The sequence below is a fragment of the Chiloscyllium plagiosum genome, chromosome 43 (genome assembly GCF_004010195.1).
Source record: "Chiloscyllium plagiosum isolate BGI_BamShark_2017 chromosome 43, ASM401019v2, whole genome shotgun sequence".
Lineage (NCBI taxonomy): Eukaryota > Metazoa > Chordata > Chondrichthyes > Orectolobiformes > Hemiscylliidae > Chiloscyllium > Chiloscyllium plagiosum.
In genome coordinates this window covers 11,853,713-11,872,066 of record NC_057752.1, presented here as the reverse complement: position 1 = coordinate 11,872,066, position 18,354 = coordinate 11,853,713, and the positions used below count along the sequence as shown (strand labels likewise).

At 41.8% G+C, this 18,354-nt stretch overlaps 2 protein-coding genes across 3 annotated transcripts in view; one reads left to right on the top strand and one right to left on the bottom strand.

Moving 5' to 3' along the window:
- hat1 (histone acetyltransferase 1) overlaps positions 1-5,151 on the bottom strand; it is a 50,678-nt gene extending 45,527 nt beyond the window's left edge. The window contains exon 1 of the mRNA XM_043682057.1: positions 5,025-5,151. Within this exon, the coding sequence (XP_043537992.1) occupies positions 5,025-5,031 (7 nt within the window). The 5' untranslated portion in view covers positions 5,032-5,151. The remainder of the gene's footprint in view (positions 1-5,024) is intronic.
- Positions 5,152-8,706: 3,555 nt separating this feature from the next.
- LOC122543383 (myosin light polypeptide 6-like) lies at positions 8,707-16,017 on the top strand. Of its 2 annotated transcripts, XM_043682061.1 has the most exons (7): positions 8,707-8,796; positions 8,902-8,929; positions 10,516-10,659; positions 11,472-11,645; positions 13,402-13,479; positions 14,191-14,232; positions 15,574-16,017. In XM_043682061.1, the coding sequence occupies exons 1-6, from the start codon at positions 8,794-8,796 to the stop codon at positions 14,217-14,219; spliced, it is 456 nt and encodes a 151-aa protein (XP_043537996.1). In that variant the 5' UTR covers positions 8,707-8,793; the 3' UTR covers positions 14,220-14,232; positions 15,574-16,017. The 2 variants fall into 2 exon arrangements, with proteins under 2 accessions (XP_043537996.1, XP_043537994.1); XM_043682059.1 differs by lacking the exon at positions 14,191-14,232 and having other exon boundaries at positions 8,708-8,796.
- The last annotated feature ends 2,337 nt before the right edge of the window (positions 16,018-18,354 follow it).

Genomic DNA, 18,354 nt, shown 5'->3' with positions numbered 1-18,354 from the left:
AGAGAGAGAGAGAGAGAGAGAGAGAGAGAGAGAGAAGGGAGTCAATTACAATGGAACATTCACCCATATCCCAAGAACATGTGGGAGAAACTGAGCATGCAGTCACATTTTACATCCTTGCATCTACAAGGGGCATCCAACAGTTTTCTTTTGTGCAATTCACAAATTCCACGCAATGATTAAGATATTTTTAGAGCTGGAATCAATCTTCTGTAGTGTGGCAATCAAACCGAAAGTAGCCTTCATGTGAAAGGACATCAAATGCCAAGGGATATGTAGGCCAGAACATTAAGGGGTATTGGGGCTCCATTTTTGAAGTTAGATATTTGATACTTGTGATCATTCCAACTATTTCTTTCAATATCTACATTCTCATAGTAGTTGCTCAAGGAAAGCTTGTGCTGTAATTACATCCTTTTGTCAGTGGTAGTAGTGTAGCACCAGGGGGAGCAGGAGGGTTAAATTTATATTGCACTTTTCATGACAACCAGATCATAGAAGTTATAGTACAGAAGGAGGCCACTCAACCCACTGTGTCTGCACTAGCTCCAGAAAGACTTACCCAGCTATCTAAATTCATCACTTTCAAATATATATCAAGTTCTCATTTGAAACCTCCTATGGAATCCACCTCCACCAATCTACCAGGTAACGCAAATCCTAACAACTCTCAGAGTAAAGACATTTCTCCTCATCTCACTCTTGGCTCTCTTGCTAACAATCTTGAAATTGGGATCCCCTAGTTACTGATAAAACAAAATACCCTTTTTCACCCGGTCACAGAATCCCAGGGTGGAAGCAGGCCATTCGGCCCAACTGGCCCACACCAACCCTCCGAAGAGCATTCCACAGACCCAACCCCTACCCTATATTTCCCATGGCTAATCCACCTAGCCTGCACACCCCTGAACACTATGGGCAAATTTAGCATAGCCAATCACCTAACCTGCACATCTTTGGACCGTGGGAGGAAACCAGAACATCCAGTGGAAACCCATTCAGACACAGAGTGTGTGCAAACTGCACACAGACAGTCACCCAAGAGTGGAATCGACCCCTGGTCCCTAGCACTGAGAGGCAGCAGTGCTAATCACTGAGCCACCTGTCAAAATTGCTGATAATTTTGAAAGCCTCAAGAAGATCACCTGTTAATCTTCTCTGCTCCAAGGAGAATAATCCCAATTTCTCTAATCTTTTCTTGTATCTGAAATCTCTCATTTCTGATATCATTCTAGTAAATCTCCCTTGAACTCTCTCCAGAGCTTTAACATCCTTCTTTAAATAAGGTGCCCAGAACTGAACACAATACTCCAATGTGGTCTGACCAGTGAATTGTAGAACTGTAGGATCACTCTCTTGCTGTTACACTCTATGTCTCCATGAATAAACCCAAGTATCCTATAAATCTGAACAACTGTTTCAACTTGCCTGGCCACCTTCAGAGAATTATGCACGTGAATCCTGAGGTCCCTCTGCTCCTGTATGCCCTTCAGAGTTGTATTGTCTCTCTCTATTTTTTCTACCAAAATGTAGTATTCCACATTTCTCTGCATTCCAAAATGCATGACCTCACATCTCAAAGCACTTTACAGTCAATGAAGTATTCATGAGTTTTCATCACTGTTGTGACACAGGAACAGAAACTGTGGAAGCCAAATTGCACAAAGGAAGACCCGGCAAATCTGATAATGATTAGAGAAATCTGTTCTTGTGATGTTAACTGAGGTATAAATATTGACTCCTCACCAGGAATAATTCCCTGACTCTTCTTTATGATAGTGACATGGGATCTATCACATCCAACACACCCTAGGAATGGGCCCTTGGTGTGACACGGTCTCACAGTACTGTACTTGAGTGTCAACCTTGATTTTTTGAAGTGGGACTTGAACCTGAAATCTTGTGATGGAGAGGCTTCCACCAACAGAGCCATGACTGTCACTGTGGAGGGTATAATTAAACATGCTTACACAAACAATTTCAAGTCTATATGGAAACTGCATGTAGAAATGTGTAAGCACATACATACCTGACTACGACTATCAGTCTGTCTGAGTTGGCAGCATTCATAGCGTTAAAAAAAATACAAGTAGACCATTCAAGCCCCTCAAGTCCAGTCTGTCATTCAGTAGTACTATGGCTGGTCTTCTAACTCAACCTCATTTTGCCATTATCCTCAATCCCCTCAAAAGTCCAAAAGCTTCATTGGATCTCAGCTTTAAGTATATTCATGAGACTCCACAAACTGCTGCTATAGTGAATTTCAAATATTTACCACTCTTTGAGTAAAGAAATTTCTTCTCATCTCAGTCCTAAATGACTAGCTCCTCATCCTGAAACTGTGACACCATGTTTTGATTCCCGAGGGAAACAACCTCGGTGTCTGTCCTGTCAAATTGCTTCAGAATCTTGTCTGTTTCAATGAGATCACTTCTCATCCTTCTAAACTCCAGAGAACATCGGCCCAATTCACTCAGCTTCTCATCGCAGGACAACGCTCTCACCTGAGAAATCAAGTTGGTGAAACTTCAGTGTACAACCTCAAAGACAAGTATCAACCTTTCTTAAGTTGAAAAGTGTGGTGCTGGAAAAACGCAGATCAGGCAGCATCCAAAGAGCAGAAGAATCAATGTTTCGGGCCTGTCTGACACGACGACTTTACTGTTCCTCAGATGCTGCCTGATCTGCTGTGCTTTAATAGTGCCATACTCTTCGACTCTGATCTCCAACATCAGCAGTCCTCACTTTCTCCTCAATCTTTCTTCAGTAAAGACCAAATCTGTGTTTAGCAGTCCACATGTGGTATCAAAAAAAGCCTTATACAATTACAGAAAGACTTCTTTACTAGTGTACTCTAACCCCTTTGCAGTCAAGTCCACATACCATTTGCAATCTCAATTACTCACTGTACCTGGACATACTTTGTGTATCATCTAAAAGCACAACCAGATTTCTCTGAACACCAACATTTAAAAGTTACCGGTCATGCAAAGTAAATTCTGTTTTCTGTTCTTCTGACTGAAGTGTATCACCTCATATTCCTCCACATTATCTGCCACATTCGCGTAATCAGTGCTGTCTTTTATGTCCTCCTCTCAGCACACATTTTGCAGCGTCAACAAACATTACTCTTAGTCCTTTCGTTCAAGCTATTAACGTAGGTTGTACACAGCCAAGCCCCATCCTTGAGGCACTCCACTAGCTACAGCCTGCCAATTTCAAAATAAGCCATTCACCCCTACTCTACTTTTTGCCCCATTAACTAATCCTTTATCCATGTTAATATATCAGATTTAACTTCTGGAGTCCTTTAGTGTGCATCTTATGGAGTGCCCTTTGAAAGTCTAAATACATACACCTCTGGTTCTCATCTCTCTCAAGACAGAAACATTCTTGAGAATCAGGGTGGATGAACATGATGGACTGAGATGAAAAGCGTTAAAAGTAGAGATCACTACAACTAAGCTAGATCGATTCAATAAGTCTGCAATGTTATCAATGGCTAGTTGTGGCAGAGTCAATTCTCAGCTTTGTCTGTTAAACACAATATCATCCTTTGACAGCCTCTTCCAAAACCCGCAACCTCTAGCATCTAGAAGAACAAGGGCAGCAGATGCACAGGAACACCACCACCTACAAGTTAACCTATAAGCCACTCACCATCCCGAGTTAGAAATGTATTGTTGTCCTTTCACTGTCACTCATTCAAAATTGTGGAACACCCTCCCGAACAGGACTGTGAGAGTACCTGCACCAGGTGAATTGCAGCAGTTCAAAAAGGCAACTTAGCACTGTCTTCTCAAGGGTAATTCAAGATTGGTAATAGACCATGGCCTAGCCAGAATACAATCATCCCTTGAATGGATAAGGAAACATCTTCAAAATTCTATTTTCTAAAATCACTGATTGTGTACACAAGGGGAAATTACCCAAACAGATTATTTTCTTTCCCAATTAGAATGGCTCTGCTGCCATGAGAATAATTTATGGATCCTGTAAGTTAAAGATTGCCTCATAACAATATAGCTCGTACTGCTGTCCTGCATGTGATGTTGGAATATTTAAGGCTTCTCCTATTGACATACACACATGTGCATCTAACCTATGGCACGAACTCACAGCTAATAGGTGACAGACACAGCAAGTCAAATGTCAAGCTTGAGAAATTTTGACCAAATTGAACAAGCTCAATGGTTGAGGAGCCTTTTATATTCTGGACATGTGCTCTTCAAATGTAAATTCACAGCTCTCACGCTGACAACGTAGTGAGTTACTTTATTACCTGGAGAACTTGCCATTATTCTTGCTCAGAGTTGGAAGGTGACGAGCTCAAGTAATACCGTTCAGGTTTTCAAATGCCACTGTGGCAGATACAGTTCAACCAGCGTGCCAGTTCCTGAATAAATCTTCTCGCTTTTTATTTTTTTTGGGGGGGGGGGGAACGGACGGAAGAAAGTAAGTAATGTGTACAGTCATCACAGGAAAGGGCCAGCTTTAAGGGCAAAGTTGCGCTTTCCCTGCCTATAATTTCTCATGTACTCAATACCATGGCACTCCGAAGGAACATACGGGAGTCACTTGCCCCCATCAAATTTAAGCATTTTCTGAGAGACGGGGTAGTTCTCACCAATATTTCCCCTTCTCCAAACAAATCTACTTGGAAGTTATCGATCATTACACAGTCGAACCTGCAGCGAACTGGCTGGCGGATACTTCAAAACTACTGCAGTGGTTTGAGAACCCGGTAAGACATTTGGGGTGGGGAGAGAAACTTGCTCCGGAAATTGAAGTCTTAATTCCAGAAGGGAAAAGAAACGAACTTTAAACAGTTTACGATTCAAGTACACGTCGCCATAGAAGAACAGGAAAAGGGTCCCCATCCCCCGCCTGGGCCAGTTGACATATTGACAACGTCTCGAACGAAAGGACCACCAAGATCAACTGCCGCCATCACAAGATGAACAGCGACCGCAAAACACTAGCCGCACTTTTTTTTTCCCAGCCGGCTCGCAGTGTACACTCACCCGCCATATCAGCCTCCGGGCGCCGTTCCTACTCTCAAGCCCGAGAGAGAGAGAGAGGCCGAAGCCGAGGCCGAGGCCAATACCAATCCTCTGCTCAACTCGTACTGTCTGGAACCTCAGCACGTGACTGAGGGCAGCGCGCGCGGAAAGGTCGATCTCAGAAAAGTCCACCTAGAGACCACGCCCACTGACTGGCCTTTTCCCGCGCGGGTCAAGCATGACCAGTTTTCAAATCACGGCCTTATCCGATGTCCCTTGCTTCTTGACTCCTCTACAAAAGAAAGAACCCCTCCTGGTATGCACCTTGTCAAGTTCCTTCAGCATCTTACATGTTTCAATAAGATCATCTTTCATTCTTCTAAACTCTAATGGACTAAGACCCAATCTGGTTAACCTTTCTTCACACTCTCATCTCCAGAATAAGTCGAGTGAACGTTCCCTGAAGTGATTCTAATGCAGTTATATCTATTTTTAAATAAGGAGACCACACCCACAGTACTCTAGAAGTGGTTCTTGCACAGCTACCATAAAATTTCCTTACTTCTATATTCGATTCTTTTTGAATAAACACTCAAATTCTATTTGCTATCCTAATAATTTGATGTACAGTATCTTCATGCTATTTTCTTGAGATTGATGTACCAGGACACCAGAATCCAATTCCATAATCCCTGTATGCCTTGTAGCATATGAACCTATTGTGCCACCTTAAGGCTGGTATCACCACCAAGTACATCCTTCCCTCTACTATTAGCTACATAGGTAGGAATGCCCCATTGGTACATGGGTGGTAAGGGCTAACATGTATTGTTAAGAAAATGTTGGAATCAATTATTTAGGATGTAATAGCAGAACATTTAGAAAATCATAATCTAATTGAGTCCAGTCAGTTCAGCTTCATGAAAGGGAAATCATGCCTGACTATGAGAATTTTTGAGAAAGTCTCAACCAGAGTGGATAGATGGGATAGATGTTTTGTATTTGGACTTCCAGGTGTTCAACAAGGTACCTCACAAAATGTTAATTCATAAGAGCCCATGGTATTGCAGGTAGTATATTGGCTCGTGGGCAGGAAACAGCGAGTGGGGACTGGGGCTCTTTTTCAGGTTGGTGACCTGTGACCAGTGGGGTGCGACCGGAATCAGTGCTGGGACTGCAACTGTTTATACATCAATGATTTGGAGTAAGGAAGCCAATCTACTCTAGCCAACTTTGTAGATGATACTGAAATAGGTGAAAAGGTAAGTTGCGAGAGGAATACAAAGAGTTTGCAGAGAGATATTGATAGGTTAAGTAAGTGGCCAAAAGTTGGCAATGGAGTATAATGTGGGAAAATATGAAGTTGTTCATTTTGTTAGGGAGAACAAAAGAACAGTATTATTTACAGGTAAATGGGGAAAAAAAACTTCCGAAAGCTGCAACACAAAGGGACTAGGGGCTACTTAGCACAAAGCACAGAAAGCTAGCACACAGGAAGGTGCAGCAGGTAATCAGGAAAGCTAATGGAATATTTCCTCTTATTTCAAGGAGGGTGGAGTATAAAAGTAGAGAAGTCTTACTTCAACTGTGTGATGTGCTAGTGACACCACATAGAGTCATAGAGTCTGGAGTACTGTGAGCACTTTTGGTCCCCTTCTTTAAGGACAGATATTATTTCATTGGAGCAGTTCAGAGAAGGTTCCCCAATATGAAGGGATTATCTTATGACCAAAGGTTAAAAAGGTTGGGACTCTACTCACTGGAGTTTAGAAGAATGAGAGGTGATGTCATAGAAACAGCACAGAAACAGATCCTTCGGTCCAATCAGTCCATGCCAAACATAATCCCAAACTAAACTAGACCCACATGCATGTTCCTGGTCCTATTCATTTCCTATTCATGTACTTATTCAAATTCCTTTTAAATGTTGTAATTGTACCCACATCCACTACTTCCTCAGGAAGTTCATTCCACATGAACAACCCTCTGTAAAAACTTTGTCCCTCATGGATTTTTAAAATCTCTCTCCTCTGACCTAAAAAATGTGCCCTCTTGTCTTGAAATCCCTCATCCCAAGGAAAAGACAACTATCATTAACTATATCGATACCCCACATTATTTTATAAACTCCTATAAGGTTGCCTCTCAACCTCTTACGCTCCAGTGATAAAAGTTCCGGCCTGTCCAGCCTTTTTGTTTATAACTCAAGCCTTCCATAACTGGCAACATCCTGCTCTGAAATATATAGTGTTCTTAAGGGGACTTGACAGGGGAAAGGCTGATAGGATGTTTCCCCTTGTGGGAGAGTCTGCTACAAGAGGATATAGAGCTGAAAATGTGTTGCTGGAAAAGCGCAGCAGGTCAGGCAGCATCCAAGGAACAGGAGAATCAACGTTTCGGGCGTAAGCCCTTCTTCAGAAATGAGGAAAGTGTGTCCAGCAGGCTAAGATAAAAGGTAGGGAGGAGGGACTTGGGGGAGGGGCTTTGGAAATGCGATAGGTGGACCTCCCTCCACCTATCACATTTCCAAAGCTCCTCCCCCAAGTGCCTCCTCCCTACCTTTTATCTTAGCCTGCTGGACACACTTTCCTCATTCCTGAAGAAGGGCTTATGCCCGAAACATCGATTCTCCTGTTCCTTGGATGCTGCCTGATCTGCTGCGCTTTTCCAGCAACACATTTTGAGCTCTAATCTCCAGCATCTGCAGCCCTCACTTTCTCCTACAAGAGGATATAGTCTTAGAATAAAGAGGCACCTACTTAAGACTGAGATGAGGAGGAATTTCTTCTCTGAGAGTTGTGAGCTTTTGGAACTCCTTGCCACAGAGAGCATTGGGGGCACCTTTTGTGTATTGAAGGCTATTAGATAGATTCTTGATTACTTGGGGAATCAAGTGTTATGGGGAAAGGCCAGGAAAGTGGACATTAGGAATGTTGGAACAGCCGTGATCCTATTGAATGGAGAAGTGAGCTTGAGAGACCAAATCACCTACTCCATTAGTATTTCTTCGGGTATTATGGGAATATGTGTCTTTGAGATCTACTTGCCTTTCCTGGTTATGTTCCCAGGCTATGGGAGTGTTCTCTGCAGGCTTGCTTTTTGGTGAAAGCAAAAATACTGCGGATGCTGGAAATCCAAAACAAGCTCAGAAAATTGCACGTTCTGCTTTTGTTATTCTGTTTTGACCCCACATGGCCAGTATACAATTTCTGTTTTATTATTATCTTCAGTTATGAGCTCCATTTGCCTTGTCTCTGAATCAAATGTGATGGTAGTGGTTGTCAGGTGGGAGACTGTGGACAGGGAAGTGGATTTGAGGTTACAATGTTTTTGACTGACAGAACAGGCTCGAGGGGCTGAGTGGTCTACTTTAGCTTCTGATTTTTGAGCTTGTATCACAATCTCTTTTATCTTTCACCCTCTGGCGGATCTCTGTTGTCTTTTCATCTTTTCCTTTTCCCTAACTCATAACTTATTTAGAGGCTGTTCATCTCTGGTATCATAGTTCTGACAAAAGGCCATCAACCTGAAACCTTGCCTCTTTTTTCTCTCGTGCTGTCAGACCTGAACATTTCCAGTGGGTTCATTTTTCAAAGTGGACTTGGCCGGTTTGTGCTTTGGCGGAGACGGGCTGAGAGGATGCCAGTCATTCCATAGGTACTGCCGGTCCATTGGTCAGCGTGTCGAAACTAGCAAGAGCGATCTCTGATTGGAGGAGGAGAGGGGCTGTCAATATCCGGTGTGAATATCACAAAGAGAAACAGTAAGAAGGAGCGGTAGTAAGAACAAGATGGTGAGTGAAGTTAGGCGTTGAGTGAGTAAGCGGATGCTACGATGTGGTTCTGTTTTTTTCCTTGTATTAATATTGCATTTTGTTATTTTTTTTTTCCCTGTGCAGTGTGATTTCGCCGAAGATCAGATCACCGGTAAGTTTCCGTCTTCAGTTTTCAACTGGCCACGGAATAGGGATTTCAGCCTGAACCCACCTCGGCGGTAGTTTGCTTAAAGTTCCCGCAACGGGGTGAAAGCTCTGTCTAAGTCACTGGAGGCCCAAGTGAGCCTCGATCTCTTGCTGATTGTTTCCCCATCCCAGCCTTACTTTCCTAGCTTAAGCCGGAAACCGCGCCTTTTCTCTCCTCTTCCCCCGCCGCCTTCGACTGGTTAGTACAAACTCTGTCCAAATAAGGACAAAGATCTTCTCTCTCGCTCTCTCCGGCAGCCTGGGCCCAGCCCTCATTCCTTTCAAATGCGTCTAACGAGACAGGGGGTCCCACCGTTTGTAAGCAGAGAACACGACGTCTAGGCTTTGATCGCCTCTCATTAAGTTCCGTTGTTCCCTCATCCATTCTTCCGCCGTTTTATAATTAATTGCCTGAGAGAAGCAGAACCTGAAACTCTAAGTAATTACGTAGCATTAACGGCATGAACCATTCCTACAATGACACAACACAGCCATCTCAGTCCCACAGGCCTACGATTGTTCTTCTTCCCATTTCCTTTTGGAAGCCTTGATTCAGTTTGATTTCACCAATCTTACTTACACCTCGAGGTACGGACACTACCACCACCGAGCCCCCTCTTTTTTTGAGTTGAATGCTCTCCATAGTGTACAATAGTTGCAAGCTTTGTGTTGACGGGAAAAGTTCAAACTGGGTGCACAAATAAATGTTATGATTCCCTTGAGACTGAAAACTTTCAGTTGAGCTGAAAAAAGTTTCTAAACTCTTGCTGCAGTTAATGGTGCCTCAAGTCATTTTTTTTTCCAAGCGCTTTTTACTTTTGTATGCAACTTACTTTTAAACTGCAGAGATGAATATTCTGTTTATATTTATCTCATGCTCTCCATTGAATTGCTATCCTTCCAGTGGACAGTCCACAGTCTCTCCCAGCTTCATATGGGTTTCTGTATCCCTGTTTGTTTGTTTGCTGTGTAGTGACTGTGTGTCTCCAGGTGCCTTGCCTCAGTTTAGAGTTTCCTTCACCAGCAGCTAAGTTTGTTCTGACAATTCTTCCTTCTGCCCCCTGCCAAAATAGGGCCAGTCTCCTGGACTTGACTGTTTCTCCCTCCTGCATTTTACTGTGGCAGCCTGCAAAGCTAAGTGACCTCGTCTGTGCTGACCACACCTAACTGCTGTCTTAGATATTGTTTTGTAGGGAAGGTTATAACTTGATCTCAAAGTTTGAGAATACCTTGTAAATCTGTAAATGTCCTCATTTAATTGGCCAATCAGTTACATAGCCAGTATTGTGGTGATGTCTCAATTGTTGCTTAATTATAAACAAATAGATTATGCTGTTAACTCTACCGATTTTTGTCCCTCCACAGTAATTGTTGTTACTACCACCACTCTCCTTCCTTCCCTGAATATTTTGTATTCAGGATAGTTTTGTACTTTGTTTCTTCTGTTCTAAATCATGTGCATTTAATCTTCTGTCTCCTTGATCTTTAATTCTAGGAAATCAGTTTGTCCTTTAAACCTGCACATTCTTTGAGTAACTATTTTCTTTGCAGAATTCAAAGAGGCATTCTGCCTCTATGACCGTGTTGGTGAAGGTAAAATTGGCTACAGCCAGTTTGGTGATCTCTTGCGTGCTCTTGGCCAGAATCCATGTAATGCTGAAGTCTTAAAAGTCCTTGGGAACCCAAAGCCTGAAGGTAAGGACCAAAAGGTGCTGTAATTGAGGAAGGGTTGGGGAAGAAGCCATGGGAGAGGATTCTGAGATGATGTGCATGGGACAAGGAATTCTGTCATATACTGAAACTAGTCATGATCCCCTTGGAACAGAAGGTGAAGAGATTCAATAATTTGCAAAATTGATATTTTGATGACTTTATATGCCATATACTGTTCCCATTGGTGTGAGGGTTGGTAATCATAGGAATTTTTAAAATACAACTCAGCTGTGAGGAGAAATCTTTTTGGGTGTAATGAGTTATGATCTGGAAAATGCTATATGATAAAGTTCTGGAAGCGGATTCCATCTGCATTTCAACAGGGAAATGCTGCTGGTGTGGGTTTACTCCCACAATCCAAAGATGTGTAGATTAGGTGAATTTAGCCATGCTAAATTACCCATGTTCAAGGATGTACAAGTCAGGTACATTAGTCAGGGGTAAATGTAGGATAATGGGGCAACTGGTCTGTGTGGGTTACTTTTTTTTGGAAGGTCAGTGTGGACTTGTTGGGCCAAAGGGCCTGTTTCCACACTGTAGGGATTCCATGATTGTTATTGAAACTAAATGGAAAGAAAATTGCTTTATCCATGTTGAATAAGTTTTTCATTTTTGTTGGTTTTGTTCTAAAGTTTGTGTTCTGCTGATGTAATTGGATAGACATTTTTGTGCTCCGTTTTGTTGGGGTTCCAGCACCCCTCTTACTTGGTTACCAAGCAACAACTTGACAGCTTGCATGTCTGTAAACGAAGGTAATGGAGAACAAATAGCAGTAAACTTCTTTTCATTTTCAGACATGAATATAAAAACGCTGGATTTTGAGCAGTTCCTTCCTAAGCTTCAGGACATTGCAAGAAACAAGGAACCAGGAACATTTGAAGACTTTGTTGAGGGTCTGCGTGTTTTTGATAAAGAAGGCAATGGCACAGTCATGGGTGCTGAGCTACGTCATGTATTGGTTACTCTTGGTAATGTTTCATCTATTGTGGTCACTAGAATGTTAACCATGTCAAACTCTATAGAAAGTTACAAAGCTCTTCTTTGAACATGTTTAATCTGTTAAACAAATCAGTGGTTTCTGCTTCATTCTTCAACACTGACTGTAGTGTTGAAGGATCAGGCTAGTTTTAGTTAAGTTTTGAACCTAAATACTTTTCAGTTTGAACATCTTTGTGCCAGCTATAAGAGTCCCTGCTTGCAGCAGAAAACATCCCATAATTTAATTTGAATTGGCCCTTGTGCTCACTTTACAACAAGTGGGGAGAAAGGAGTATTTCTGACTGGAAGTGGTTGCTTTTTTTCAAGTTACTATTAAGAATCTAAATAGGAGCTTTCTTTCTTTTTTTTTCCCCCTCGCTCATCTGTCCTAAATAATCAGCCCTTTTTTGTCTTGACTGTGTCCTCTATCTCAGGCAAATGACCTCCGTATCTATCCATTCAAGCCACTTCAGAATTTTGTATGTTTCAATTAAAATCCCCTCATTCTTAACATCAGAAAATTTGGGTCAATTTACTCAGGCTCCCAGGGCAACCCTCATTCAGAGACCAGTCTTTTGAGCCTTCACTGTACCACCTCCCAATGTAACAGAAGAATTCACTTGCATAATTATATTAAATGGTGCAATACTGTGGTTTTTAAGAAAAATACTTTTGGTGCCAAAGTGACTAAATGTTGCCCATGTAATATTCCATTTATTGTACCCCTACTGAACTTGTCTCTTTCTATTTGCCTGTGGAGGTGAACGTGAACGTGATGACTAACATAGCTGCCACCTGCAAGCTGTTGCACTAAATGGCCTGTCAATCCAATTGTTTGGAGCTGACCCGAGGGCATGTATCTCAAACTTGCTCAATCACGGGTCTTGTATGCCCTCTTGTGGTGCAGTGGTAGTGTCCCTATCCGTGGGCTAAGGGTCCTGGGTTCAGGTCCCACCTACTTCAGAGATGTTACTACATATCTCTGAACAGTTTTGATTAGATAAAATAGGTTCAATTTTTAAACAAAAAAAACAGACCTTGTCACTCACTTGCATAGCTGCTGGCAGCTTCTGGATTCTAAAGTCCACTGGTCAATGTACACTATGGGGGAAGCCACTTTTCCTGCCTGCTATGTTGGTCATTAATTGCTGGCAAGTGGAGAAAGTTGTCCATGGATTATCTTACCCAGCAACTAATGGAGGTGGTGAAAAGGGTGTTGGTTTTTCCCTCTGGTAATCATGCCCAATTAATTTACTTTCTCATCACTTCCAGGGACATGTTGCTGCATGTCCTCAGTTTGCATTCTCCCCTGGTTTTGTTCCATTAGCAAAAATGAACATGTTTTCTGTCTGCTGTAAAACCTTTTGTCTGTGTTGTCACCGCTGCACCATTACTAGACATCCCTTAAGGAATCGAAAGTCCCACACTCTGGAATTCCTTGTGTTGTGACTGTTGTTTTGAAATGCCATCTCTTGACCAAATCTTTTGGTCAGCCCTTAACATTCCTTAAGCTTTAGCATATGATGTCTGTGTGTCTCTCTGCAGTTTTTCTGTCATGTTAATGTGTAAACTACTCTGCTTTGTCCAGTCTTTGTGCTTGATGGATGATGTGTGATTTCATGCTGCCTGTGATATGATCAAGTGCATGCTTGCCAGACATTCTTCATTGCTGGGTGTTTTCTAGTTTCTTATTGTTTTTAGGTCAGTCAATGTTGTCTGTGTCTTTTAATGAGCTATGTTGTTTAGGTGAGAAAATGACTGAGGAAGAAGTGGAGACTCTGTTGGCTGGCCATGAGGATGCTAATGGCTGCATCAACTATGAAGGTAAGTGTCTGAATGTCAAACCTCTGTACTAAATATTTACTTAGCACAAACCATAGTTATCAAAACTAATGTTGCTTGTGTTACCTGTGAAAAGTAGTTGTGCAATATGGGTATGCTTATGCATCTGCTACACGTAGACTTTGCATTTATACAGAAATTGAGTTGGTGCTGAGCCGTCCAGGTGATGCTGAGTAGCAAAGGGTTTGGACTATAATTATATGAAAATTAGACAGAAAACTGAGGGGAAAACCAAGCAGTCCCTGACATTTCATTTTAATTACGGGAGGTAATTTTGGTCATTCTTTGCTCATCCACCCAGAACGCGCACCAGTGGGCAGTAGGCAAATTGTATCGTTGCTATCATTCTGTGGTAGATGTAAGGAATGAAGTTGCTGGTTTCTATCACTGCCTCATGTTGATCACTGAGATACTGAGAATTTGTTGGTTGAGGAGCACAACTGGAATGTTATTACCCAAGTTTAAACAAACATTGTAGTAGGACACGTACGAACCTTCCTCTCTCTCTCCAGTTCTCCTTCACTTAAATGTGAAATTAAGATTCTCAAAAAACAAAGAAATGGGGCCTGTTTAAAACTGTCCAAATTCCTTGCATTTCTTGGGATGACACCTTTCATCAAATATTTGATTCAAAATGCATTTACTACTTTTTTAAAAAAAAACACTTAGTTTAACATTTTTCTTTTTTGACAGCTTTTGTCAGGCACATCATGTCTGGGTGAATGGCAGGCCATGGTATGCCACATTGACACATCCTTTATTTCCCTGCCAATTTTTAACTTGTTTTCTTTTTTTGGCATGTTCTGCATGTGGCTTGTTCTAGGTATGACTTGGAGGGGTGGGAGGGCAGTGTCTCGGGTTCTCAACTATACTTGAATTTCTGCCAACTAAAGGAAAACCATTTTAATCGTGACCACTTCATGCAGGCTAGATGGTCTAATTTAGGGTGAGATGGTGGAAAATTGGTAACCTCACAGGACTAGTGATCCAGAGATCCAAGCTTATGGTCTGGCTGCATGAGTAAACTCCATTACAGATGCTGGTGGAATTTAAAGTTCTGTTAATAAATCTAGAACTTTGAGCCAGCCTGTATTTTTGACCATAACAAATTTTTATTTAAAAAATCAGGTTCACTTCAAAGATGGACATGTGCCATTGTATCTGGTCTGGCCTGTATATGACTTCAGACTCTTGGAAATGTGACTCTGCCATTTCAGAAGGCAGTCTGTTCAAGAGCAATTAGGGATGGGCAACAATATCCAAACACTTCAAACAAATAAAAATCCACTTTTGCCTCTTACTATGTATCACTTTCCTATTTTGATTTAAGTGTTTTTTTTTATGCTAATATCTTCAAGTCAAAATGACTTGAATTAGACACCCATTAACCACCTCTCTCTGAGAAGTGAAAGCTGATGCTCCTGATCCCCTTTTTAGGAGGACTCTATTTTCCTTTGTTCAGCATTTTTCCAGTGATTTGAAGAGTTAGAACCTTTTTCATGGCACATTATGACAAACTTGAGCTTGAACTCCTGCCAGCTGATTGTAGGATCCTTTGACTCAAATGGTCTTCCTTTGGTATCTCATGTGTTGCTGTGAGTTGACATGCCTGCATTCTTTTGTCTGACTAGGCTTTGCCAGCCTGACTGAGCTACCATTGTTTTTCTGCTCCCTGTCTGTAGTTAGTGTAAATTGGAAAACTGACTTCTGGACCCACTGTGCTCAATAGAATTCTACAGGGGTGGGGAGGAGAGGATGAAAGAGGGGTTCTGAAAGGTTCCGATTACCATCTATATGAGCCAATGACCTAATTTTTGTTTTGAGTAGGTAGTCCAATATAATAACTACCTTGAGAAATAGTTTGGTTTTCAGTAACTTGTGATGGTAAATTGGGATGACACCTTTGCATGTGACTCACTTTGCTGTCTATTTTATATGCAAACCATGCTCTTGCATATAGTTTTTTCGTGGGATTGAGTTGGTGTATTCTAAAATTGAAAACTTTAATCGGAACCTTTCTTGAGTTCTCCTTTTTGTCATGTCAGAATGATATAACCTCTATCTTTCCTCTTACAGAGCTGGTCCGAATGGTGATGAACGGCTGATAACTCTCTGTACCTGCGTTTTTAAGTGCCTTTTTTTCAACCTACTTAGTCTCCTTTTCTAAAAGAATTTTCTGTTTATATTTATCAACACACGTGCAGGCCCAAGAATGGGAATCCAATGCATTGAGTCCATCTGTAGGGTGATGGGAGCTGAGTAGGTAGCAAGAGGGTGAACTGCTAAACCTGGATACACTGCAGGCTTCTGCATCTCCTCCAGAAGGAATGAATGCAGCAAGTGGTTCTAATTGAGGCCCTAAAATCTTTCTTTCCCTGAAGTAATCTTGTAGGAAGGCCAATTTTGGAGTAAGAAGGATTTATGTCTCTGAAGCTCAGTTCATTGGCTTCTGCTTTGATTGTGTATGCACGCTAATTTTCTGTATTTCATTGCTTTCAAATAATAAAACCTCACTATGAACTTGCTGTGTGGTCATTTGAATTTCATTACTTCACTCCATTCCATTTGGGGTTAAGAGAAAGTGAGGCAGTCTGTGCTGTTCTAAGAACCTCTTAATGCCAACATTCTCTACACTCCGCTTGTCTTGTTTGAAGTTAATAACTCCCAGACAGCATTTTTCCTGAACTGTTGATGACTTTTTATGGCTTTGTTCAGTTATAGGCCCTGCTAAAAGGGGCATGTCTTGTGCTACACAAATACGTACTCTACTGCTCTGGGTTTCTATAATTGAAGCAGAGTGCTTGGAGGGCAGAGGTGCTGTATCATTGGCTAATATATTTCAATAAAAATGACTTTCAAAAAAATCTAGGATAAATTTGGTACTCATTTGAACAAGTTTATATTCATGGAAGAAAGCCAAGCAAATGGCTTTTTTAAAAAAAAAATACTTGGCAGGACTGGCAGAAACTAAGCTAACAACAATATTTAACCAACTGTGGGGGTGGGGGGATGATGAGGTTAATGTCTATTACCTTACACAAACTCAACATGGCACTTGATAAAGTGCCTTATCAACAAAGTTTAAAACCCATGGATTAAAATGAATCTTGACTAAGAGCAGATACATTAAACTTTTCTGATAGGAAAGTGTATAAGATGGAGGTGTGGACAATTGGAGTCATTTTTCCCAGAGTGTGGAAAGAGGGGGTGTTTGAGTATGGAGAGTGTGGCAGGTGACTGGACCAATCTTTAACTCTCTCTACATTGCCTGGTATCATTCCCATTGTAATCCTTTTAGCCCCTCTCTTCCCATAGTCCTGTATCAATCACAAAGTAAGCCCTGCTCATTCACCACTGCCATCTATAAATGTCCAACTAATCCCACTGCCTCCTCTCCCCACAGTATAACTAATCCCAAACTAATTCCATTACCCTGCTCTTGCCATAACTCTGCATTAGAGTCCTACAGCACAGAGACAGGCCCTGTGGCCCAAACTGGTCCACACCAAGCAAAATGTTCATCCATGCTAACTCTATTTCCCTGCACTTAGCCCATATCCTTCTAATCCTTTCCTGTCCATGTATTTATCCAAATGCCTTTCAAATGTTGCTAATACACCTGCCTCAACTACTTCTGGGAACTCATTTCATGTGTTTATAAAAGAAAATTGCCCCTTTCAGTTCCCTTCTGTTCTTTCCCTGCTAACCTTAAACAGATGTCCTCTACTCTTAAACCTTGCTCATCATCATCTAAGCTTCTTCCCCTCAGTCTGTTAACTTGTAAAGGAAAAAATCCTGGCTTGTGCAACCTCTTCCCTATAACTCTCAGGTCCAGGCAACATCCTTGTAAATTTCTTCTGTACTGTTTAAGAATATCTTGCCTATAACAAGGTCTCCAAAACTGAACACAATAGTCTCAAGTGCAGCCTCACCATCATCCTGTATAACTACAACATGCCAACTTCTATACTCAATGCCCTGACTGATGAATCTCTCTCTCTCTCTTTTTCCCCATAGCCCTCCATCAATCTCAAGCTAATGACTTGCTCACTATTGCTCATTTAGAATTTGTTTCATTTTAAACTCTGCCTTAGTACACACTTCTGATTCAGAATACCACTGGTGTATCACAATCCACACTGATGCTACAGTACTGAGCTTGAGTCATTAAACAGAGGTCCTGTCAGCCCTTTGTGGCACTTTTCTGTGAACAGTAGATATATTCTCCCTCGTGTCCTATAAATATTTAATTCTCAAATTATTGGAATACTTGGTCTTTATCTCACTGCATATTTTTAAAAAAACTATTCTTCAAAAGCACTTAGTTGGCTGTAAAGTACTTTAAGATGCCTGGAATCAGACAGCACATGATAACTACTTTCGTAAAGACAGCCTACAAGTAATAGATGATTGTTGACTTCAGGAGGGCATGGAGTGACCACGCTCTGCTGGACATCAATGGCTTGCATGGAGATTGTGAAGAGCCCCAAATATCTTGGCGTCCACCTGGCAGAGAATCTCACTAAGACCCTCAACACCAGCTCCATAGCTGAGAAATCCCAGCAATGTCTACTTTCTATGGAGGCTGAGGAACACCCACCTCCCATTTCACCCATCCTCACCACATTCTGCAAGGGTTCATTGAAAGTACCCTGAGCTGCTGCATCACTGCTTGGTTCAGGAATTGCACTAAGACGGATAGCGAGGACAGCTGAAAGGATCATCAGAGTCTCTCTTCCCTCCATTACAGACGTTTACACCACACGCTGCATCTGAAAGGCTAACAGCATTGTAGAAGACCCCACACACCCCTCACTGAAAATCTTCTCCCTCCTGCCATCTGACAGAAGATACTGG

What these genes read in the sequence shown, in the direction of transcription:
- LOC122543383 (XM_043682061.1), top strand. An exon ending in CGCCGAAGATCAGATCACCG is followed by an intron (nt 8,930 to 10,515) that starts GTAAGTTTCCGT and finishes TTTTCTTTGCAG; the next exon opens with AATTCAAAGAGGCATTCTGC. An exon ending in TGGCTGCATCAACTATGAAG is followed by an intron (nt 13,480 to 14,190) that starts GTAAGTGTCTGA and finishes CTTTTTTGACAG; the next exon opens with CTTTTGTCAGGCACATCATG.